This window comes from Lemur catta, chromosome X (assembly GCF_020740605.2).
Source record: "Lemur catta isolate mLemCat1 chromosome X, mLemCat1.pri, whole genome shotgun sequence".
Taxonomy (NCBI): domain Eukaryota; kingdom Metazoa; phylum Chordata; class Mammalia; order Primates; family Lemuridae; genus Lemur; species Lemur catta.
The window spans coordinates 5258968-5286177 of NC_059155.1; the positions used below are offsets into that span (position 1 = coordinate 5258968).

The following is a 27210-nucleotide window of genomic DNA, read 5'->3' on the forward strand; positions in this document are numbered from 1 at the left end:
TCCTTGCAGCGCTTATAACACAAAGACTTGCCAGAGAGAGAAGGACTGAAAACCAAAAAGGCAAGAGCTGAAGTCTTAGAAAAGAGCTACAGCCACTTTTCACCTGAAGACACTTATAATTCTAGGCAAAGAAACAGTCTGAGAGTTCATGTCTGACACCTGACAAAAGGCTATTGCAGGGAGACAGAGAAGCCAGAAGAAAATTTGCAGTTCAAATGGGACTGGAGTGACAAAACTGGAGATTAGAAGAGTACCAACCACATAAATGGTCTATCCTTTAAGTATGCACAAAAATTTGAAGATGTTTGGGAGTGGAAATCTAAATAGATGGGCTGATAATGTATGACTGGTAGAACAGATCTCTTGCTCTGGTTCAGTGCTAAGGAGAAGAGACCAATAAGGATCTCAATTAAAAGCATTGGAGGGCCACAACCTAGGAACACAGCAGAATGGGAAGCGGATTGAGTCTTATCAAAACTGAAACCAAGCTTCAGATCAGATCAGTCTCTGGATTGAGTTGATGGGTTTCTTACTTTACTTGCATGTAAGAGGAAGGGGTAAAACATCCTGGCGGAAAATAACATTATCTGAATGCTCCTTTGTTCTCTTACAACATAAAAGATAAAGTCAAAAATTACTATACAGCCATTCCTCAGTATTTGTGAAAGATTGGTTCCAGGACCTCTTGTAGATACCGAAATTCACGATGCTCAAGCCCATGATATAAAATGGCATAATATTTGCATATAACTACACATCCTTCCATATGCTTAAAATCATCTATTTATAATACCTAATACAATGTAAATGCTATATAAATGGTTGTTATACTGTTTTGTTTAGGGAATAATGACACGAAAAAGTCTGCACATGTTCAGTACAGATGCAATTTTTTTTCCAAATATTTTTGATCCATGATTGGTCAGGTCCACAGATAATGGAAGGCCAATATATATATACACACACACATACATACACCTATATACACACATACATGGGTAAACTAAATCCAGTAAAAGTCAAAATAGGACAAAAAGGAACATAACAAAGTGAGCAAGTAGAAAAAATATTAAGGCAATATGCATAAATTTTTAATAAATCACTTTAAATATAATTAAGCTAAGTAGTCCAAGTAAAAGGCAAAGATTTTCAAACTGGATAAAACAATGAAACCCGACTGTCAGCTGCTAACAAGAGAAACATTTAAACATAAGGACACATAAAGTTTGAAAACAAAGGATAGACAAAGATATACAATGCAAACACTAACTCCACTCTTTCCACCCCCAAAAATGCAGTGTATCTTTACTGATTGTAGTGAACATAGACTTTAGAGCAAGAAGCATTTCAAAATAATAAAGGAGCTAATCAAACATGAAAATATCACAATCTATATGCAATCAATATTATAAATGTAAAAATTGAGAGAAGCAAAAGGAGAAATATCATATCACAAATCAGATAAACATATTTTCATATACTACACTTAATAAATGATTATCAAGAATGTTATATGTTAATATTGTGAAACAATTTATAATTTGGATAGACAAATTTCTTGAATATAGAGTAATGTTATACAAGATCTGAAAAGCTCAGTTAACAAAGATGACTGATTGATACACTGCACACAACAATGAGAATAGTCATGTCATTTTCAAGAGTACATGGAAATTTTCCCAAAACTGACCTTATGCTGAACTGTTAAAAAAAAAGCCTTGAAAAATTTTACATGATTGAAATCATTTAGACTATATTCTCTGATCATAATGGAATTCAGAGCTAAAAATAAGAATCAAAATAATAAGAAAGTCATAAACTCCTTTAAAATTAAACAACACATTTCTAAATAATTCTTGGATCAAAATGAAATAAAAAACTGAAAGAAAAGATTTTACATAAAATATACATAACAATGAAGATAAATTTCAAAACTCGTGGAATGCAGCTAAATCGGTATTCAGATGAAATGTTTGGCCTTAACATTATATATTAGAAAAGGAGAAAGACTGAAAATAAATGAGAAGAAAAAACAAGTAAAAGATCTGAAATCAATGAAATATCAAAAAACACATAAAAGAAGACAAAAACAACAAAGATAAGTGTGGTTCTTTGAGAAGAATAATAAATTTGATGAATCCCTAGCAAGACAGATCAAGAAAAAGTGAAAACACAAATGAACAATATCAGAAATGAAAAAGCAGTTATCACTATCGGTCCTACAGACTTTAAAAAAAAAACAATAAGAGGATATTAATAATTTCTTGGCAATAAATTTCACAATTTTAATTAAATAAACAACAAATTTCTTCAGAAAATCTTCCTATAGAAAATGAGAGAAGAAATATAAAAATGTGAATAGTCTAATGCCTATGAATTATGTTTAGAAACCACAAATAAAACAACAGGCTCAAATGGTTTTGTTTGTGAATTCCTGTAAACTTTTAGGGAAGATGTCATGCCAATCTTACATGAACTTTTCCAAAAAATAGATATGGAAGAAAAACATTCTAGCTCTTTGTAGGAGGTTGGCATAAACTTATTACCAAAATTGAATGAGGACATTGCAAAACAGGAAAATGTCTCTCATTAAAAGAGATGCAAAAATTCAAACAAAATATTAGCAAATTAAGTACAATGATATATAAAAAAATAATGCACCATAGTCAGCAATTTTATTTCAGGAATGCAAGGGTGGTTTATCATTTATATTTTAATTAATTCATGGTATAAATTTAATTTTAAGAACAGAAAAAAATGGAAAAAATCTCATGGTAATCTTAATAGACATTGAAATAAGCATTTGATAAAATTCAGTATTTATTCATGATAACATTTTTCAGCAACCTAGGAATGGAAAAAAAATTCCTTAATCATATAAAGAATATCTACAAAGTAAACCTACAACAAAATTCATTACTAATGGTGAAATATCAAAAGTTTTTCCACTGAAATTAGGAATAGAACAAGGATGACTGCTATAATATTACCTCTTCTGTTCTACTCTAATTGAAGGTGATATGAATCTGCATGCAGAAAATCGTAAAAAAATGACAAACTATTAGAATTAATAAGTCAATACAACAAGGCTTTTGGATACAAGTACAATATATAAGACCAATGCATATTTCTTTTTTCTTTTTTTCTTTTTTTCTTTTTTGAGACAGAGTCTCACTTTGTTGCCCGGGCTAGAGTGAGTGCCATGGCATCAGCCTAGCTCACAGCAACCTCAAACTCCTGGGCTCAAGTAATCCTCCTGCCTCAGCCTCCCAAGTAGCTGGGACCACAGGCATGTGCCACCATGCTCGGCTAATTTTTCTATATATATTTTTAGTTGTCCAGATGATTTTTATTTCGATTTTTAGTAAAGACGGGGTCTCGCTCAGGCTGGTCTCAAACTCCTGACCTCGAGCGATCCACCTGCCTCGGCCTCCCAGAGTGCTAGGATTACAGCACTCTGTAATCCGTGAGCCACCGCGTCCGGCCTATATTTCTACATAGCTATAGCAAATTTTAAAAATAACATAAAAATCAGATCTCAAGGCACAGATCAAACAAAAATATTCGGGACCTATACAATGAAAATGTGAAAACAATGAGAGACATTAAAGAACAAAATAAATGGAGGGATATATTTTGTTAATGAATTAGAAGATTCAGTATCATAAAGATAAAAAGTTTCCTCAAGTTAAGTTATATATTCAATGTAAAGCCAATCCTAGCAGATTTTTTAAGAAAATGATAAGATGATTCTAAAATTTATCTAGAAATACAAAGGGCCATGAGTAGCCAAGGCAATCCTGAGGAAGAAGAACAAGGCTGGAGGACTTACACTACCAGATATCAAACCTATCATAAATATATGGTAATTAAGACAGAAGTGGCACTTATCAAAGGGAATGAAGGTTGATTTAAACATTTGAAAATCAATCAACATAATTCACCATATCAGCACACTAAGACAGAAAAATTACATAATCAACACAATAGACACAGAGCCTTTCAAAAATTCTAACATTTCTGTTAAAAGCTTTTAAGAAACTAGCAGTACAAAAGAACTTCCTGAACTTGGTAAATTGTATCTAGGCAAAACCTACACTTACCATCATCTTTAATGGTGAAAAACTGAAATCTTTCTCTCTAAGACCAGGAAGAAGACAATGATGTCTGCTTTCACCATTTTTATTTGACATTACATGTGAGGTCTATGCAGTGCAATAAAGCAAGAAAGAAAGGTCATCCACATTGGACAAGAGGAATTAAAACTGTCTTTCTTCTCATATGACATAATCATCTATGTATATAATCTGACAAATCTATAAAAAATGCTACTAGAATTTCAACTTCTGGCATGAAAGCATGAGGAGCTCTGCAGATCTGCTCCTCAGTGAAACTGAAATTTATTTTAAAAACAACCACTTAAAGTTTGTGGAAACGGTCTTAATGTTGGTGTGGATGGGGAGAGATAGGAACACTCATACACTGCTGGTGGGACTGCAAACTAGTACAACCTCTGTGGAAAGTAATATGGAGATTCCTCAAAGAGCTACAAGTAGAGCTACCAGTTGACCTGGCAATCCCACTACTGGGCATCTACCCAAAGGAAAAAAAGACATTCTATATAAAAGACATCTACACTTGAATGTTTATAGCAGCACAATTCACAATTGCAAAGATGTGGAAACAACCCAAGTGCCCATCAATACATGAGTGGATTAATAAAATGTGGTATATGTATACCATGGAATTCTACTCAGCCACAAAAAACAATGGTGAACTAGCACCTCTTGTATTATCCTGGATAGAGCTGGAGCCCGTTCTACTAAGTGAAGTATCACAAGAATGGGAAAAACAAGCACCACATGTACTCACTATCAAATTGGTTTTAACTGATCAACACTTATGAGCACATATAATAATAACATGCATCAGGTGTCAGGCAGATGGGAGGGGGGAGGGGTTGGGTATATTCACACCTAATGGGTGCGGTGCACACTGTCTGGGGGACAGACACACTTGAAGCTCTGACTCGGGTGGGGCAAGGGCAATATATGTAACCTAAACATTTGTATCCCCATAATATGCTGAAATAAAAAAAATTAAAAAAGAAAGTGCTCAAAAAATGAGAACATAACAAAAGGAAACAGAAGCCAGATTGAATAGATTCCCACTAGGCAAATATAGAAAATTATGAGCAAAAATTTTAACCAAAATGAAAAATGATATGAAAAATGGATTATAATTCACTGAATAAAAAAGAATTCATTTATATGGACATTAGCTAAATAATTAAAGATAAAGGAAGTTTTTTTAATAGAATGCCACCTAATAAATGTAGAAGAATAACAGATTTAGAAAATCACCATTTTGCAGCCATAATTGTCATTATTCATGCAAGAATAATCAAAAGCTGCTAAAACAATTGGGTACAAGTTGGAAGAGAAATAGAATAGTCTCAAAGCATTTCCACACAAATTATTTATCAATTATAAACTGAATATTAATTTTAGAGTAGAAGAACTTGGTGAACATTCAAATTAACATTACCAATAATGGGGCAAACAGACATCATGTCCCTTCTTGAGTAACACACTGAGAAAGACTCAATTAACTCCTGTGGTGTTACTTCCAAAAATGAATAACAAAGATCTAATCAAAGTCATAAAAGACAAAGAAATGCTGAGTATAGGCTAAATGGACATGATAACAAACGTAATACATAATCCTGGATTAAATCCTAAATCAAGGAAAATTGCTTTAGAGGATGCTTCTGGGATAACTGGCAAAATTTGAATATGGACTACAAATTAGAAAATGATATTAAGTTATATTTTCTGAATTTATAATTATATTATAGTTTTATAAAATAATTTCTTTGTTCTAAGAAAATTCACAATGAAGTATTTAGGGATAAAGGGACATGATATCTACAGTTAATTTTCAAATGGTTCAGGGAAAAATTACACACAAACACACATGCACGCACACTACACGCACACTTGCATACTTGCTGTTTCAACACAACCCATGATATATTACAATGCATGTACCTTATTGTGATTGTAGTGTTAATTATACTAAACTTATGGCCAACTAATATCCCACCTAGCCAGTAGACTTCTCCTTTTCGGAGTGTCAGGCTGATATGTGGTCAGGGTTTTTGGAACAAAGGCATGTTTCCCAGCTGTGGCTCCTGGGCCACACCTGTCATCCAGGCAGGGATTGGTATTTTGTTACTAGAAATGAGCATAGTCTAACTTTGAGGTACAGATGCCCCTCAACTTATGATGGGGTTATGCCCTGATAAAACCATAATAAACTAAAAATTTTGTAAGTTGAAATGCATCAGGCTAAGTCTGCTAAAATCATCATAAAGTCAAAAAATTGTCAGTCAAATTATTGTAAGTCAGGGACCATCTGTATCATACTCCAGATGCATTTTCCTAAGTGAAATCTGGAATCTTCCAAAACCAGACCAGAGAAATCATCCACTGAAATGAAGGATTAGAACTAATTTCCAGTGCTCATAGGGAAGAAACTCAGCTTTACACTAACCCAATTGCTCAGTGGACTACGTCTACCCACTCTTTTTAGATGACAATAGCCAAAAAGAGGAAATTAAAGTAATAACTGACCTCCAAGCCCAGGTCGCAGGCGGTTGTCATAGCCATCCAGAAGACGATCCAAGATTCTGGTAAAGATAGTGATGTTATCAGTGCTGTCATCAGGAATATCTGGGGCATGCTTAGGAGAGAGTCTGGGGCAGTGCAAGGAAAAGAGAAGGAAAATAATAGTTCTTAATAGGAAAACTTACATATTGGACTATTTTATTTCGAGACAATTTCAACCAATAGACTGTGCCAGTTACACAGCCCTATATCTTAACCAAAACAGCAAGTACTTCCTATTTGTCACAATGATTGCCTATGAGGCAGACAGTGGTCAATACCTGAGCTCTTACTCCAGCACGGGCATGAGCTTTAACAGGCATATGCCTCAGCTCCATCCCAGCAAGAGAGGGACACAAGCAGAAATTCTGGACAGAATGTCACTGGGAACAGTACCTGGCATACAGTTGATTCATCAAATTTTGTTGCATGAATAAACAGGCCCCAAAATAAAGAAGGGAAATGTTGTCACTGAAAACTCACCTCTTTTCTAGCCCAGAAAGACATAAGTTCACAGAAAAACAGAGTCAGGCAGATCCTTGAATTGCATTTAGTCTATCCCAACCCCCACCCTATGGAGATAGGGCAACCAAGAGAAGTAGTAGTCCATCAAATGTGAAAGCTACCAAGAGGACTCATAAGACACTCCTTAATCTCTCTTATAAACCAAACTTTCCCACAGCCATATTACTAGTGGGAGGCAAGGATAGAGCTGTAATCCAATTTTTCGAATTTTCTAGTGTCCCTCCGCTATCTCCTTCTTCTCCAGTTTTGATGTCTTCTGCAAGCCTTTCTGAGCATTAGGCACTTTACTAGCCACCTAATCAGGCCCAGTCACTGAGACTGATACTTTCACTTTTGGAGAAGGAGCTTGGTATGGTTTGACAGTCCTGGAAATAAGGAAAGGCCCTGAGTAGTTCAGGGGAAAGCAAGATATGATGAAAGAAATGGCTGTTTCCAAGGGTCAAGAAGCATGATGTATTAATAGAATCAAGTAATGGACCAAGAGGTAAAAATCCTGGTTTCTAGTTCCAGCTGTACTGGTGATTTAGGGGAGACCATTAAGCAACTTACAGTACTATATGTTTTGTGGTCTCAGTTTTCCCCATTTTTAACTTGAACCCATAAAGTTGACATTAATTAATGTATAAATAACTATTCCCAGAATCCAGTTAATCAGAGCTATAAAGTCACAAGATACCAGTTAAGAAGGAGTCCCCTAAGAAACAGACATATGTCTTCCCACCAATATTTATCCTTAGCAGTGAGCAAGGCTCTTGTTCTGAAAAGACCCTGAGAAAGATCTACAGAATAGTAGAAACATTTGAATTGAATAGTTCTCACTCTAAACTGCCACTCTTTGGCTGATAACCTTGGAAAACTCATTTAGAACCACAAGATCCTCAATTTATAGATGAATTCAATTCACTTAATCATTCAATGCATTTTTATTGAGTATTAATTATGTGCCTATTACTGTTTTAGGTGTTATGATGGAGCAGAAAACAAAATAAAGTAAAATAAAACAACTAATCCTTCCCTGGCTTAACTTACAAGGTTGCCGACAAATCAAATTATAAAATAGATACACATAGGAAAGGGAACTAGGCTTAAAGAATTTGGCACATACATTTGAGTTTTTTAGTTTTGTAACCTTAGGCAAGCCATATAACACCTCTAGTAAAAGCTATAGGACCTTTGAAATTAAAATAACTTCACAGATATATTGCATTAATATTAAACAATATAATATATTAAAATTGTCAGGCTTAATGCTTCATATATAGAAGTATTAAAAATTTATTTTCTCTTCCTTAAAATAGTAGTTTACGCACTCAAATGCATTATTCAAATATAAATATTAACAACAAAAATTTGTTTGTGTCATCAGACAAAAGCTATAAGGAAAGCTTCAGCCAGAGAGACACCAGAACCTAGTCAAGAGTAGAGATGACTGGCTAAGTGGACAGATCACAAGAAGCTATACAGATGCCTCGGTGGGAAGGGGAAATAAAGAAGGGAACTGCAGTGCAGAGCCAAGGAACTGACATCAGTATGCTAAAGTGGTAAGTACAGACACCCTGTCCGGTGACAGCCCACTGTAGGCTCAATCCACCAATGTTCTGGATCCACCTGACATGGGCAGGGGGATCCGGGGGGAGGAAGGTTGTAGTAGCTCAATTGATTGTATGCAAACCTCTTTCTCATTATCCCTTAACTCTCACCGCAGGAGATCTTGCTCCACCTTGGATAGCCTAATTCAATTTCTGAGAAATTGATACATAAATTGAATGAGAAATAATTTATTGGGTTACTAGAAGAGGATAGAAAGGAGAATCCTCATAGAAGCATAGACAAACTATAAAGGCCTTCAGAAATTATCTAATCCAAATGGATTTTTAGATGGGAACACTAAAGCCCCTGAACATAAGTGTTTAATTACCCTGAGAGTTAATGGGTAAGCTAAAATTTGGATTCAAAATTCCTGAATATAAGGACAATACATGGTGACACCTCTCTTACTGAAATACTAACTTCCATGAGAATACATTTCCATCCCCTGCTGACTGTTCATATGTTAGCAGCATTCTTTGCCAATAACTTTAAAACTTTTAAGTCAAAAATCTATGCTAAATAGCACCCCAAAACTATTTTCAATAGGTTTCTCTACAATTTTACACTTGATCACTGATAAATTTTTCCCCTGATGTGTACTAAATTATTGCATACGGAGTTAGAAGTTGGTTTAATCTAGAACCTAAATCAGGACTCTATTCTTCAATAACTAAATTGCAGTGAAAATGGTATAGTTTGTGACTATCCAAAAGTAGTTCGGGGAAAAAGGAAAGAATCATGGCATGTCAGAATTGTGGAGGACCTTAGAGATTATGTATTAATAATTCTTTCCCTTCATTTTACACATGGAACACCTAAGACACTGACCCCAAAGACAGAAAGGAATTGTTCAATGCCACATGCTCATCAAGTTGATGAGATGGGGGAATGACCAGTTGGTGAAGCAGTCAGAACACATGTAACATTTATTGATTAACTTCACCATCTTATATAGGCATGGTTCATGGCACTCCAAAACAATTATAATCACAGATCACAATAACAGCTATAATAATGATGAAAAAGCTTGAAATAGTGGAATAATTACCAAAATGTGACACAGAGACACAAAGTGAGCATATGCTATTGGAAAAATTGTGTCGTTAGACTTGCTTGACACAGGGTTGCCACATACCTTCAATTTGTAAAAAAAAAAAAGTGCAATATCTGTAGCACAAGCAAGTGAAGCACAACAAAACAAAGTATGCCAGTATTTCCATATATGTAAAATGAGGATAATAATACCCTACCTTTGAAAGTTTTTGAAAGAAATAAGTAAATAAGATAATAAATATACAATTGTTTTGTAAATGAGGATTGTTTATTACTCTCCAAACTCCTGAAAATGCAATGAGAATCCTTTGAAAGACATGTACTTTTAAGCTACAGAAGAAGGCCAAGCTCACTGACCAGCAAGAGATTAAGTGCAGGATATTGCAGTAACAACATTAGTTCAACAACTTCATCAAGGACTCTGGTGTGTTTATGTTAGGGGGAAGCATGAGAGGCACAGATGTGGAGTTGCTGATGCAGTTCATACAACAATCAAAAGAGAAGAGAAATTTACTTAATTAAAAGGATGGCATTTTTCCTAGTACTTCATATCTCTTGGGGGAAAACAGATTTTTAAAAATAATGAAAATTCATAATTACTGCACAGATCATGTCTTTGCACTGCTCACAAACCTTCCATAACTCTCACCATTTACCAAATAAAATTCCAACTCCTTAGCCTAACATTCATGGCCTTCTGCCATGTGTTCCAAATATATATTTACAGCTGCAAATTCTGCTACTTTTCTTTCTGACCAGAAATCATAGTCAAATCAGATTACTCACCATTTCTCAACTTTCCCCATGTTTTCATTTTTAAGCCCAGTCTTTCCTATAAGTGGAAAGGTCTAAGTAAAGATTCAGCACTAGGGACACCAGTAATATACTGGGGAGGGAATGAGAAACACCTGGAATTCAATAGCACACATTCTAACGTCTTTAAAAAAGCCACTTAAAGGGAAAAAAAACTGATTTTTTAGCTAGAATATGCCCAATCCATCTCAAAAAAACACAGCTGTTCTTTTCTGAAATAGTTTCTATAGACTGGAGACACACCCACCCAACACATGCCCTGCCTATTCACACTAACTTTATTTGCTCAGTTAAAGTAAAACAAAGACCAAATACTTCATGCCTTCTTGGTAACTGAAAGCCACTGTTTCACTAAAAAAAAAAAAAATGGGGGGTCGGGAAGATGGCGGAGTGGAGGTGACCTCCTGGATTTGTGCTCCCGGAGAGGAAGGCATGGATCTCGACCTGCCACAACGCTAGAGGATCGCTCCCCCGCAGGAACGGCGGTGTGAACCCACGGAGCATCCCCGTGGGACACAGAGAACAAGAAAAAACAGAGGCGAGTGGGAAATCAGACCCAGATAATTTGGAGAGTGCCGGACGGAAAACAGACAGCGGAGTGCGGGACGGCTGTACCTGCCTCACCAACGAGTGAGGGGGGTTCAGCCCCACAGCAAAGCGGCTTGTTCTCCCCACTGACCTCCACACCCACTCACTCAGGGATCTGCCTGAAATTGGTGCAGAATCACCGTGGGAGACGTGGAGCTCCGAGGACAGGTGACATAAGCGGGAAGGAGCTTAGACTCTGGGGGGTTTCCGCGGTGACCTAACACTTAAAGGAACAGGTGCGGAGCTGCACTGAGGCGAGGGACCACGAGCGTGAAATATTAAAGCGGGTTTTTTTTTTCTCTTTTTCTTCTTCAGCGGCTCCCCCAGCCGGGGAGCTGCTGTGGGATCTGGTGCCTGCAAAGCTCTGAACATTCCCCCCCAGCACCAGCGACTGGCGGGCGCCCGGGCGCCATCTTGGGTCTCACAGCATAGCCGCTGCGGATCCATAGGGGCCTGCGCGGGTCCCCGTGCAGCTCCCGTTTATAGTCCGTGAACCCACCAAGAGCTGTGGCTCTGTGTGAACTCTGTGGACGGGAGACATCAGCGGGAAAGAGCTTGGACTCTGGGGGATCCCCACAAGAACGAAGCGATTAAAGGGAAAAGGGGCAGAGCTGCGCCGAGGTGAGGGACCGCGATCGTGAAATTATAAAGTGGGGATTTTTTTTTACTCTTTTCCTTGTGCAGTGGCCCCCCGGCTGGGGAGCTGCTGTGGGCTGTGGTGCTCACCGAGGCCCCGACTCTGGCGCCTGCCGAGCTCTGAACATTCTCCCCCAGTGCCGGCGACCGGCGGGCACGCGGTCACCATCTTGGGACCCACAGCCTAGCCGCTGCGGATCCATAGGGTGCCGCGCAGGTCCCCGAGCAGCTCCCTGTTATAGTCCATGACCCCACGCCAAGAGCTGTGGCTTTATATGAACTCTGTGGACAGGAGACATCAATGGGAAAGAGCTAAGACTCTAGGTCACGGAATAACAGGTGTTTTTTTTTTTTCTTTCTTTCTTTTCTTTCTCGTTTAATCTTTTTATTTTTATTTTTATTCATATTGGTTTTTTAAAATATTATTTTTTTATTATTACTATTAGTGGTTTTTTTTGTTTGTTTTTTGGTTTTTGGGTTTTTTTGTTTCTCTTTTTCTTTTTCTTTTTATTCATTTTTTTTCTCTTTCTTTCTTTTTCTTTTCTCCTTTTCGGTGGCCCTCTAGCCCAGGAGCTACTGTATACTCCTGAGCTCTCCAGGCCCCCAGCTTGGTTCCTACCGGACCCTGAACATTCCCCCCCAGTGCCGGTGATCTGCAGGTGGGCAGCCGCCATTGTGGGGTCCAAGACCTAGCTGCTGCAGAGCCATAGGGTGCCAGGAGGCTCTATCCCCTGGTTCATGGACCCGCTCCAGGTCCACTTCCCAGATGTGAACACTGAGTGCTTCCCCAGACACAGGAGTGTGGAGCCTGGACCTTGGGGACATTGGGACAGGGTAGACCTTTGCCAGTGGGAGCTGCAGCAGCTGGGGCACTGAGCAAGCAAGGGCACCACCTCCTCCCCCTAGCCAGTGTCTTTCCTGCAGAAAAAGACAGAAACCACACATCTAGAGGAAGAACCAAAAGACAGGGGAAAAAAAAAAAGAAAAAAAAGAGAGGGAGAGACTTTCTGCTTGCAAATAGTGTGAATCCTGCCTGCTAACTGAAAGTCCAGTGACTTAACTTGCCAAACTGGTCTTAGGTCAAGCCAATCCTCTGGGGGTGGACCCATCAGAAGCAGTCCCCCAACTGAGATAGAGAAAACTCTAAACAACACATAACAGTCTCCCCCTCCGGACAAAGGAAGCAATATACCTACATTGTTTCACAGCCTAAGAACAGAGTACAAGGCATGCTGTTAGCCAGACTAAAGCTGTGAGAAAAGATCTAACGATAGATCCAGATGGGAAGGGCTCAGCAGAAAAATATGGGGAGCACAAAAAACCAAATGGAAACCTCGCCCCCAAAGAGAAATACCAGCTCTCCTCCAATTGGCACAAACCAGATTCAAAATACCAACATGTTACCGGAAGAATTTCAGTTATGGATTATAAATAAGCTGAATAATATACAAGAAAAAATGGATAACCAACACAAAGAAACCACAAAAAAAATCCAGGATTTGGAAGAAAAATTCACTAAGGAAATTGAAATATTGAAGAAAAACCAAACTGAACTCCTAGAAATGAAGAATTTATTCAGGGAGCTACAAAACACAGTGGATAGTCTCAAGAACAGGGTAGATCAAACAGAAGAAAGAATCTCAGAGATTGAAGATAACCCTTTCCAATTAAATAAGTCAGTCACAGAGATAGAGCAAAGAAATAAGAAAAAAGATCAGAGTCTACAAGAAATGTGGGATTATGTGAAGAAGCCTAATGTGAGAGTTATCAGCATCCCTGAGGGTGAAGAAGATAATAAGCAAGGGCTGGATAAATTATTTGAAGACAGAATAGAAGAAAATTTCCCAGGCCTTGCTAAAACTCTAGATATACAGGTTCAAGAAGCTCAAAGAACCCCTGGGAGATTCATAGCAAATAGGAAAACACCACACCACGTAGTCATCAGACTGACCAAAATATCCACTAAAGAGACCCTTCTTCAAGCTATAAGGAGAAAGAAACAAGTAACATACAAAGGGAGGCCCATTAGAATTACGCCAGATTTCTCAACTGAAACTTTACAAGCAAGAAGAAGTTAGGGCCCCATTCTCACTCTTTTGAAACAGAATAATGCCCAGCCTAGAATCTCATACCCAGCTAAGCTCAGCTTTCTATATGAAGGAGAAATTAAGACATTCTCAGATAAACAAGGACTGAGGGAATTCACCAAGACAAGACCACCCCTCCAAGAAGTACTCAAAAGAGAGTTACACACAGATCAGCACAACAAAGACCCACGAATGTAAAACCACCCAAGAGCTAAAGATCAAATTCCAGCCACCACAATGGCTCAAGAGAGAAAACATAGCAATGAAGTTCTACCCAAGAAGATGAACAGAAATCTGTCCCACTTATCAGTTCTCTCACTAAATGTCAATGGCCTGCATTCCCCACTCAAGAGACATAGACTGGGCTAATGGATAAAAAAACACAAACCAAGTATCTGCTGTCTTCAGGAAACTCACCTAACCTGCAAAGATGCATTTAGACTGAAAATAAAAGGGTGGAAATCGATATTTCAAGCAAACGGTAGCCAAAAGAAAGCTGGTGTGGCAGTTTTAATTTCCAATAACTTAGTCTTTAAACCAACAAAAGTAATAAAAGACAAAGATGGTTACTACATACTGGTGAAAGGCACAATTCAAGAAGAAGACATAACTATACTTAATATATATGCACCCAACCTAGGCGCACCCAGATTCATAAAGCAAACCCTACTTGATCTGAACCAAATGATAGACAACAATACTGTAATAGCTGGAGACTTTAACACCCCACTGACAGCACAGGACAGATCCTCCAAGCAAAAAATAAGCAAAGAAATAGTAGACTTAAACAGAATGCTAGAAGAAATGGGCCTGACTGACATCTATGGGACATTCTACCCAAAATCCACTGAATATACATTTTGGATGGTCGGCACCAGAGAAAGAAAGGTGAGCAGGGTTGAAAGGGTTAAGCAAAGAGGCTTTATTGGAGTGCTCCAGGGTGAGGGTAACGGGTCCCAAGGGAGGGACCTGGGCAAGGTTCCCATGTCCCAGGAGAAACCAGGGACTCGGGAAGTCGCAGTCATCTGGGACTGAGGCAAGGGTATTTATATGTGGTGTGGGGCATAAGTGGAAGGGCCTTTTTCTCGGAAGAGCGGCAGGTGCTGTTTTCGGCCCAGTGCCTAGGTCACAGAAAGCAGGATGTGGTTGAGCCCGGGCTGGGGTGTTTAGCTAGCAATGACAGGATGTAACTCTGAGGCAGGCTTTTGCCTGCCACTTCAGAGAGTAATCTGCCTTTAGCAGAGTTTATCTTTTTTGGGGGGAGGGGGTTCCCACCACCAGCCTTACAGTCCATCCCTGTCCAGTATCACAAATGCTACATTTCCATTTTATAACAGAAAACGGTAAGTTCAAATGATATTTCTTATTCTTCCAGATCTTATAAGAAAACTACACTTGCCCCAACTTAATACAGTATACAGCCATGTGGCTGAGATATTAAGTAGTCAGAGATTGAGAGATTGTTATATATAAGTAAATGTTCACATGCATGAAAGAAATGGACATGTGCCTAATTCTTACTTGAAAGTGGCCAAACTCATAGAAAACAATAGGTTGTAGTCATTAATAGCCAGCTTCTCTGGGTTTTAGTCCTAGCTCTGCCACTTTCTAGCTATGTGAGCTTTGGCAAGTTACTTGACCACTCTGTGTCTCCATGTTTTATCTTTAAAATGGGAATAATAGCATCACCTAACTAGCAGGTCTGTTATAAGGATTATATGAGTTAACATATAAAAGTACTTAGAATAGTGCTCGGTACATAGTAAGAGCTATATGAATATAAAGTTTAAACTAATGTGATGGAATATGAAAACCACAAATAAGTATAAATTCTTGAGTTTCAAAATCATCTAATTAGAGAACAAAGGAGAGTATCCAGTTTGAGGCAGTGTCTGAAAAACCATAGTATGTCAGAAGAATAGTTGAAAGAAATGAGTTAACCTGTAGACAAGAAAGCATGGAGTAGATCTGAGAGCTGCTATGTGGAAGAAGAAACCAATGTTACAGGTCCTTATAACTGGGAGGTGTTGGGGCTTCAACTCAATATAGGAAGCACCTGGATCTATGCCCTGTGGTAGTGATGCAGCTTATCACTGGAGGGATTCAACCTGCCAGGTCAATCATCAACCATAATTCAGTAGGGATTTCTGCCCAGGATAGGAGCCTAAAAACTGACAGCCACTCAGGTCTCACATCTGATTCTGAAAGTTTAAAATTTGATAATTGAATGCTAAGAGTATTGATGAATTGATTCCATAATAGAGACTGTATATAAATAGAAGGTATTGGACTTCAAATCACAGTAAATACATGTATGGCCACAGGTGCTTGTTTATTCTGAGATTAAAAGGACTGAGAGAATACCTTTCAAGATGCTTACAAGGACTGACACCTTTGAACAGTGGCACCAAGTTAGGCTGTAGACGTGACAAGGAAATAAGCAACTCTCCCATTACCTCTTCAGTTCACAGCATCAGCTGTCACCACTGCCACCACCATATAATCTTAATGCAGAAAGTGTTAGTGCTGTGCCATGTTCCTCCCAAATCATGGTCTCCACTTTATTCTTAGCATGTAAATTTGAGGCCTTGTGCACAAAGTTTTTCATTTTGTCTTTCATATATATTCTCCACTCTTCTCCATCCTGTACTCTTTCCTAGAAGGCTGACATGTATGAACTATATCAACATGCTCCATTGTCCTCTGGCTTCAACTCAAATTTGGCCACCTTGGCTGAAGATCAGAGGAAGGAGAAGAGTAAAGTCTTGGCATGTAATTCCTTGACTATCTCCCTATTATATCTCCTCAGGCTGGTGATTTCCCCCACTAAGAATCTCTGCACCTCTTAAGAAGCCTTGTTCTACATGCTATGGCTGTTACAGGCTTTAGGTTCTTGCTCTATTCCTTGTGGTTTCCTTCTACCTAGACCATAACTTTATTATTAGTTTCTCTGCAAATCTCCCCTTCTCAAATAATCTTAATTGAAATGTCCCATCTGTATTCTTTGGGATCCTGACAGATTCAACAAACTATATTCAGACCTTGAAGGAAGATCCATTTGGCACTTAATTGCTACTTGGGAACTTACTTGTTGACCCATTATGAAATTGCTGATATTCAACCATTTTGACCCAGAAAAATGACAGTTTCATACTGGTTCAACTAAACATTGTTCACATATATAGTTCCATTTGATGATGGTCAAAATACTAGACCAGGAAGCAGGGGTATGAGAAATGTATTCATTATATGAAGTTAAAATTGTTCTCTGTATGTTTTCCTCAAGAACATAGGACCAGGAATCAGAAATTGGTGTTTTAGACCTGGCTCCACTGTTAATTTGCTGTAAGAGCTTAGGAAAGTCAATTTTCCTTTCTGAACCTCAGTCTCTTCATATACAAAATGAGGGATCAGATTTAGATGCTTTCTTCAGTTTTTCCCATCCGGGCTATTCTAAAGTTCTAGAATCCCAAATCTCTAATTACACTGTTCCTTGAAAATAGGAACCATATCCTCAAAGTATTGATCAAAGATTCCTGACATCAGAATCATCTTGGGAATTTGATAAAATGCAGATTATTAGCCGCTATCCCTAGAGATCCTAAATCACAATCTTTGGGTGTGGAGACTGCTTTCTTGCTTACACATACCAAACGTTGAGAACCATTGCATCTATCACATGATTTATACAAACTACTGCTCAATAAACTACTGCTGAAGCTACTGAGGCAGCCAACCCAGGTGATTTAATTGAATAAACCACTAAAGTTGGATAAAATAATACAGCAAATGGATTTTTTCAACACAAAAAACCAAAATTAACAAATTATGAAAACAAGCAAACAAAAAGAACCAGTAGCTCTGTTAAGTATCAGAATTACTAGCATATATGATATATTTTAAAGTTATATTGATTTCTTTATTTCTAGCAAGTGCAAATAGAGTGCCAACCCTAATATTTAGAGCCAGGTTTTTAGTAGTGTCATCCCTCCAAAGTATGAATTGCACTAGACTTGGAAGAAAGTAAACCAAAAATGTTTCTAGTTCAAGAAACATGTACTCATTATGCCTATGTATTAAAAACAAGCACTTCACTTTGCTTTTTCAGGCAAGATTTCTTGGCCTCCTCTTTTAATATAATTGCTAAAAGGCTTGGCTATCTGGTTTTCTAATCGCCAAGAGGGTGTAAACAAACCAATGTAAAGAGGAGAGGTGACAATTAGCACTGAAAATAGAGGCAAAAAGAAAAAAGACATAGAATGAATATAATTATTTTTTTTTATTTTTAGACACAACCAAGATTGTATTTTTTTTAAATTTTTATTTTAACATCACCGTGTTACACAGGTTGGTCTGGAATGTCTAGGCTCAAAAGATCTTCCCTCATCAGCCTCCCCAGTTGCTGGGACTACAGACAGGCACATGCCATTGTGCCTGGCCTTGAATGTTATTTATGATGACCAAAAGCTACCAAGAAAAGGAACTACTCTGTTTAAAATCCTTGTTTAGGATTGTAAGAAAATATATGCAATACATTTTTTAGAAAAATTTATTCTCAGACTTAAAATTAAAAAAGGCTTTAATGCTTGAAGAGGTAAGAGTCTGTATTTAAAACTCCATCTTATTTAGAATATCTATCATGGCCCAGTAAAATCAGATACATGAGAAGTTAATAATAACAGAATTGGTTTGATTTTCCAAATCTGGGAAAAGAAAAAAATGAGTTTCATATGCCAAGATTCTAAGGACATACAAGTCCAGTTCTGCAGCCTCAGCCCCAGAGATTACTGCAAAACTGCTGATAGAAGATGAAAAGTCTCAGAGTACATTAAGATAATGAATCCTGCAAAATAATTAGGAACAATTCCTATTTCAAGATGTATGTTTCCAAGAATATAAGACAATGACCAAATGTAAAACCGAAAAAAAAGGCACTATCAAAGAATAAAATATTCTGTGTAATACTGAAATATTGCAAGGCTAAGGGGTAATTTCTAGTAATAATATTCCCTGCATGAAATGGGATTTTAAAGTCTGAAGGAAGTTCAGCATCGTTGAAGAACACAGAGTTTGGTGGCAGGAGAACTAAGAAATAAGGCTAACAAAATAGGTAGAGGCTGGGTCATAATGAACCTTATAAAATCATGTTAAGGTGTTTGGACTTTATTCTAGGGACAATAGGAAGCCATTAAAGGGCTCTAAATAGGGTAGGTATGCATTATAGAAGAAACACTGGCTATAGAGTAGAGGTTAGTTTGGATGGGAACAAGACTTTAGGAAGTAAGGTAAATTAGAGGCTCTTGCAGTGGTCCAAGTGGGAAACAACATTAAATTAAACTAGGGTGGTAGCAGGAAAGTTGGGAAAGAGTAGATGAATCCAAGCTATGTGGGAGGTAGAAATGACATATCTTGGTAATTAATTCAATCTGGAGAGTGAAGGGCAGAAAACTGGCAAAATTGATTCAAAGCTTCTGGCTTGAGCAACTGGGTGTGTGGTAGTCCCATTGGCTGAAACAGGAAAAAGTGGAAGAGGAATATTTTTTGTTTATTTGTTGTTTGTTTTGTTTTGTTTTTTCTTTAGGGTGAAGGAGGAAGATGGTGATGACGAGACTACTTTGGACATGCTTAGTTTAAGGAGTTTGTGGAATAGCCACATGGATATGTCCAATAGACATTTGGATATAGAAGTCAGATACTCAAGAGAAGTCAGGAATGAAGACTGAGATGAAACTCATTGGCATTTATGTAACAATGTCATAGAAATGGATGAAGTCACTTAGGGCATTTGTATGATAAGAAGAGCTCCTAGAACAAAACAAAGAAGAACACCAACACCTGAGGGATGAACAAAAGCAAAGAAGACTATAAAAGATCTTTATATCACAAAGGCCTTTGATATAGCTGCATAACATTGTGAAAATATTGTAGAAAGCATAGCCATATATGCATAAAGAAAACCAGGTGCAATATTTATTATTGGTACTATGCCCAGATTACCTTTACTGGGCCAGTGAAACCATCCTCCAGCTACTTTGGAGAATTACCACCTGTTGAAGGGAGCCACCTCACCCTAAAATGTCTGGGAGGATATGCCTTCCTCCAGGAGGCCCACAGGCAAGGACTGATTGAGATGAGGATATGAAAGCCTGGGCCCTTTGCCTGAAGGTAGGACAAATCTGTAGTGCCCTTTATGTTTCACACCTCCCCACAGGGTCAAATTGAAGCTGCAACTTTGTTTTACTTCTTCCCTTTCACTGTCTTGCTTCACTTACTTCCTTATAGGTTTCTCTTGAGTGAACTCTCAATAAATAATTTGCTCAAGAATCCTTGTTCCATGCCTTGCTTCTACAGAACCCAATCTAAGCACCAGGGAATTGTGGTGTTTCTGAAGTCAAAGAGAATTATTCTTAAACTTAAATTTATATTTTGTGCATGTTTCTATGTGTGTGTTTTATTTCATAATAAAAAGAAGTTAAGGAGGGAGAAGTCAAGAACATTTAATACTGCAACATGTTACTAAAGGAATTGAGTAACATAAGGACAGACAAGCTGTTCATTTTAGCAACAGAGCCAACATTGGCCATCTTGGTTAGAGAAGTTGCCTTAGAGACATGGGGTTGGAAGTCAGATAGCAGCAGGTGGAGGAATGTGAGAGATACATAGAGACAATGAAGTATACCACCTCTTCAGGAAATACGGCTGTGAAAGGGAGCAAACACTTAAGGCACCATCTGAAGGGAAGATTTTTAAATTTAAGATGGGACATTCTTGATCATGTTTAAATGCTAATGGGCCAGAGCCAATAAAAAGGGACAGGTTGAAGATGATCTAAGAGAGAAAAGATAAAATTGAGAGCAAAAGGCTGGAGAGAACTGCTTTTAAGATATTACAGAGAAGGTTCAAGCATGGGCTAGGCAGTTACCGAAGAAGAAAGACATTTGAGATCTCTTTCCACCTTGAGGGTATGAGCTGATGATTTCTTTCCACATACAATGTAATTTATAAGTATCAGAGTACTTGGGTTCATCTGTGGGGAAAAATCTGAAGTTTTGGTCTTAGGCAAGCCTTTATCACAGTCTTCTTTCATTCCAAGAGTTAAGGGTTCTTACCCGCCAATATCCTGCTTCACAAAGTCCCCAGGTTCTTGTCGTCTTGATTCCCCTTGGCCAGTAGTTCCAGGGAAAATATTGACCAGGAAAAGAAGCCCAACGCTGGTCACATAGTAGTGACTCATTTGGGTGATCATCATCTTCTTAGGCACCAACTTGGAGAGACCTGTGAGATTCACAGTTCAGAGAAAGGGAAAGAGGTAAGGGGTTGAAAATCAAGGGAGGGAGGAGAAAGAGGTAAAAAAGAATGATCTTATTCAACTCTATTAGAGCCATTTAACATCTCTAGTTTTCAGTTACTCAATGCTTAATTTCATAGTCCTCTCTACACAGCTTGTCAATGCCACCAAAATTCATTCCCAACATACCCCTCTCCTGAATATACCAGAATCCATCCAAGAAAGGATGCATAGCATAGTGTAAAGAGCTCTAGATCAGTAACCAGGAGTCTTACATTACAGTTCCATTTCTTTCCTTGTCTTCCCATATGACTAGGTGAGTCATAGAACTTCCCTTAGCCTTAGTTACCTCTTATAACCCAAGAGCTTAAAACAGTTTCTCATGCCTTCATTTTATTTCCCTCCAATCCGCTGTTTGATCTTTAGTGTCACAAATGCCTTTGCCTTGGTTAACTGTGTAATATTGTGGAGAATTGTAGTATATTAAGACCTGGAGTCTCTTTATAGTATTTTTGGTATTGATTCTCATCTTGATAGAGTTAAGTAATTTTCCAAATTATCAAAGGGTCTGAAGTAAGTAGACTGTTTCCTCTGGTTCAGGTTGATAAAATACTCAATAATGAGATGTCATAGTTCTTGAATAAGAATGCAATGTTTAACCATGAAGAGATATTTGAGGGCAATGCCCACTCCTTTAGATAGGGGCCACAACATAGAAAAATCCAAGCCTAGCTTCTTGAAGTCCCTAAGAAGTCAGCAAATTATACTGATGACAGAATTGGAGTTCCCTATATGCAGGGCTGTTTTTATGAAATCTGGATGGATAGAGGTTTACTAAGAAAGTAGCCAATAAAGTGACACTTACTTGCTATCTTTAATCTGTGTGGTTTCTTTGAATCTGAGACATTGACCAGTTGAAAGAGTCCAAACTCTGACCCAACATTATACTGTTTTTCAGTCATATCAGTATATTAATTTTCAGAGGGAATGGAGGGACATAAAACTTTTTTTCCCAAGGAAAGATTACACAAGAGACCAGTATGTAAAACAGATGCATGTTGGGGAGCTATTACGGTTAACAAAATTAAGAACAAGATTCCTTTTAGATTCATCCCCCCCCAAAAAAAAACAGCCGCTGATTTCTATATTAGGCTGTCTCTAGGAATCTGGTATATACATATGAAAAACTATGACACTGGAGAAAATGGACTTCTGGCATGATGAAGTGTCCACATTAGAGATAGAGATAATCATAGTATTAGGTTGTACCATATGAAATGCCCAATATTTGACAATTGTTTCACAAAAATGGCAATTTCTGCTTATAGCCCTGGCTTGGGCGAGGCAAAGGCATTACATATAACCAAATGTTTGTACCCCCATAAGATCCTGAATTTAAAAAATGGTAATTTCTTATGATCAACCTAATATATGTGCTGTGACATTCATGGTTCATGAGCTATAAAAAAGTTAATGGGAAATTTACAGGAATGGACAGGAACAGTACAGTTCAGAAAACCACAGCGTGTAAGAAAATCTGGCACATGATAAGACAACTCTGGGGCATGAGTAACATCCATAGAATGGACAGTAACCAAGATATATACTCAAACATCCACAGTGCTTTAGCAGACCCTCATGTTGTGTGATCACATGACAAGGGTTAATGCTGAGATAATCGTGATGCTTGAATAGACAATTACTCTACAGGAATAGAGAGACTTCGTACAGGATATGACCATGATGATTACGGTCATCATTACCCCAAGTATGTCGATGTTTCACTATGGTCATTAAGATGCCTCTCAGACATCTTAAAAATAACATGCTCAAATCTAAATTTCAGATATCCACCTTCACACACATATACAGACCTGGTCCTCCTACAATCTTTCCAGTCTCAAGTAATAGTAACTACACACTTCCATTTGCTCTGAGTATAATCTCTGATGTCATTCTTGACTCCTCTTTTACTTTCATATTACACATCCAACCTGTTAGCAAGTCCCATTTGCATTCCATTCAAAAGGAAACATATCCAGAGTAAGGCCACTGGTCATCACCTCTGCTGCTACCACTTTGGCTCATCATCTCTTGTCAAGATCTTTTAAAAAGCCTCTTATCTAGTCTTGCTGCCTGTGACCTTGCTCCCCTACAGTCTGTTCTCCATACAGCAGCCAGAGCAAACTCTCTTCTGCTCAAAATCTTCTGATTTCTTCCCCTTTCAAAAGCCATACTCCTTTAGCATTTTTCAAGATTACAATATATTAATATTATTAACTATAGTCACCATGTTGTACAACACATATCTTAGATTTGTTGCACCTATCTAACTGAAATTTTGTATCCTTTGGCTAACATCTCCTCACTCCACCCCCAACCACTCCAGCCTGTGGTAACCACCATTCTATTCTCTGCTTCTATGAGATCACCTTTTTTAGATTCCACATATGAGTGAGATCATGAGGTATTTGTCTTTCTGTGTCTGTCTTATTTTATGATGTCCTCTAGGTTCACCTATGTTGTCACAAATGGCAAGATTTCATTCTTTTTTAAGGCTGAAAAGTATTCCACTGTGTATATGCCACATTTTCTTTATGCATTCATCCATTAATAGATAAGTTCATTCCATATTTTGGCTACTGTAAATAGTGCTGCAATGAACATGGGAGTACAGATAGCTCTTTGACATACTTATTTCATATCCTTGGGATATATACCCAGTACTGGGATTTCTGGATCATACAATAGCTCTATTTTTAATTTTTTGAAGAACTCCCATTCTGTTTTCCATAATGGCTGTATAAAATTACATTCCCACCAACAGTGTCCAAGAGTTCCCTTTTCTCTACATCTTCACCAACACTACTTGTCTTTTTGATAATAGCCATTCTAACAGTTATGAGGTGATATTGCATTGTGGTTTTTAATTTGCATTTCCCTGCTGATTAGTGATGAGCATTCATATACCTGCTGGACATTTGTATGTCTCACCACAAAAATGATAACTATGTGAGGCAATTCATATGCTAATTAGCTAGATTTAGTCATTTCACAATGTGTATATACTTTCAAACATCATGTTGTACATGGTAAATACAGACAATTTTATCTGTCAAATAAATAAATGAATGAAGAAATTAATTTTTAAAGCCTCACTATGCTCTACAAGGACCTACATGATCTAATCCTCAGTTACCTGGTTGACCTCATCCCCTATTACCCTTCCTTCTCTCTCACGTACTCCACTTCAGCCATTTTGTCTTCCTTGTTGCTTTTTCAATATGTTAGGCATGCTCCTGCCCCAGGGCCTTTGCACATGCTATTACCTCTACCTGGTATGTTTTTCCATCCAATTTCCATATACTTTACTCCCTCACCTCCTTAAGGTTTTTATTCAAGTATTACCTTTTCATTGAGGCCTTTCCTGGCCACCCCATCTAAAATCCCAAGCCTTCCACACATCTCTGATATGTCTTATGAAGTTAACAGCTCTATTTTTTTGTTTTGCATCTCTAATATATATTTTATTTATTTTTTTGTTATTACCTGTTTCACAAATAGAATATAAGCTCAATGAGGATAAGGATTTTTGCTTTTTATTCAGAGATATATGCCCAATACATAAAAGACTATCTGACAAATAATGGGTACTTAATAAATAGTGAATTAATGAATAAATGTTATTGTGACAAAGTCACATTCTTAAATGAGGTAAGATGATATAAAGGATAAGGTTTACAATGGGCTTTGGAAACTGCCAGACCAAGAGGTTACTAGGAACGACCAAATACTAGTTGTGTTAGGATTTAAAGACCTACTTCTTCAATGAAAAGTGTGGCTAATATCATCCATCCTGGTTTTAAAAAAAGCAATTATTTGGACTGGACAACATAAAGAATAGTATATAATAGGATTCATCTTCTCTTATTATCTAGGCTGATGCTTGTTATTTGTAATCTGATGTTTTTGGTCCTATGACCTTATATTAGCTAAAGGGGTTTTGTAATCATTTTATTAGGTTTATAGCATGTGGATGTTAACTTTCAGTTTACTTTATGCCTCAGTATTGAATTTCTTAACTGTTTCCTAGTATTTTTCTAACCTCTGTTTCCTATATATTTTTCCATTAAAACTGCTGTTAAACATAAATAGAAGTTGAAAGGCATTTAGTCTTTTGGATGACTCTTTGCTTTATGTTGCTTTCTTTAAACAATACTAATGGTAGGTGATCCCTAAGTGACTCTTTTTTTATTTCAGCATATTATGGGGGTATAAAAGTTTAGGTTACATATATTGCCCTTGCACCACCCTCCTCCGCCGAGTCAGAGCTTCAGGCGTGTCCATCCCCTAGACGGTGCGCATCCCACTCATTATGTATGTATACTCCCATCCCCTCCCCCACATCTGCCTGACAGCCGATTAATGTTATTCCTATATGTGCTCTTACATGTTGATCAGAGAAACTAATTTGATGGTGAGTACATATGGTGCTTGTTTTTCCATTCTTAGGATACTTCACTTAGTAGAATGGGTTCCAGCTCTATCCAGGATAATACAAGAAGTGCTAGATCACCATTGTTTCTTATAGCTGAGTAGTACTCCATGATATACATATGGCACATTTTATTAATCCACTCATGTATTGATGGGCACTTGGGTTGTTTCCACATCTTTGCAATTGTGAATTGTGTTGCTATAAACATTCGAGTGCAGACATCTTTTTTATAGAATGTCTTTTGTTATTTTGGGTAGATGCCCAGTAATGGGATTGCTGGATCAAATGATAGGACTACTTCTATCTCTTTAAGGTATCTCCATATTGCTTTCCACAGAGGTTGCACTAGTTTGCAGTCCCACCGGCAGTGTAAGAGTGTTCCTATCTCTCCACATCCATGCCAACATTTATTGTTTTGGGACTTTTTGATAAAGGCCATTCTCACTGGCCTTAGCAAAAGCAATTTTAGGCAACAAGAACAACAAGGGAGGTATTAATTTACCAGACTTCAAACTATACTACAAGGCTATAGTTATTAAATCAGCTTGGTATTGGCACAAGAACAGGGGCATTGACCAGTGGAACAGAACTGAGAACCCATATATAAAACCATACTCCCATAGCCATGTAATCTTTGACAAAGCAGACAAAAACATACACTGGGGAAAATAATCCTTATTCAATAAATGGTGCTGGGAAAACTGGATAGCCACATGTAGAAGACTGAAACAAGACCCACACCTTTCACCTCTCACAAAAATCAAATCATGGTGGATAACAGACATAAACCTAAGGTGTGAAACTATTAGAATTCTAGAAGAAAATGTGGGAAAAACTCTTATAGATATTGGCCTAGGCAAAAATTTATAAAGAAGACCCCAAAGTCAATCACAGCAACAACAAAAATAAATAAATGGGACCTGATCAAATTAAAAAGCTTCTGCACAGCCAAAGAAACTGTCATGAGAGCAAACAGACAACCTACAGAATGGGAAAATATTTCACATGGTACATATCTGATAAAGGGCTGATAACAAGAATCTATTTAGAACTCAGGAAATTCATCAAGAAAAAATCAAACAACCCTATCAAAAAGTGGGCAAAGGAAATGAACAGAAACTTTTCAAAAGAAGACAGAACAATGGCCAACAAACATATGAAAAAATGCTTCACATCTCTAATTATCAGGGAAATGCTAAGTGACTCTTTTTTGTTGTTGTTGTTCTTTCTTTGTCATACATAATTTATTTATTTTTTTATTTTTTTTTAATTTCAGCTCTTCATGGGGGTACAAAAGCTCAGGTTATATACATTGTCCGTGTCCTGCCCATCCCCCTGAGTCAGAGCCTCAAGTGTGTCCATTCTCCAGACAGTGCGCCTGTCACTCACCATGTAGTCATACCTCCATCCCCTCCCCGCCCCACCTCCCCGAGTCAGCACCTTCAAGCCTGACCATTCCCCAGA

The 27210-nt window shown here is 37.8% G+C and overlaps 1 protein-coding gene across 1 annotated transcript in view; it reads right to left on the minus strand.

The window, feature by feature from the left end:
• Positions 1 to 27210, minus strand: part of GABRA3 (gamma-aminobutyric acid type A receptor subunit alpha3) — a 227723-nt gene that overhangs the window by 115786 nt on the left and 84727 nt on the right. The window contains exons 2-3 of the mRNA XM_045538579.1: positions 21070 to 21235; positions 6636 to 6757 (exon numbers count right to left, since the gene is read on the minus strand). Coding sequence (XP_045394535.1) covers positions 6636 to 6757; positions 21070 to 21209 — 262 coding nt within the window. The 5' untranslated portion in view covers positions 21210 to 21235. The remainder of the gene's footprint in view (positions 1 to 6635; positions 6758 to 21069; positions 21236 to 27210) is intronic.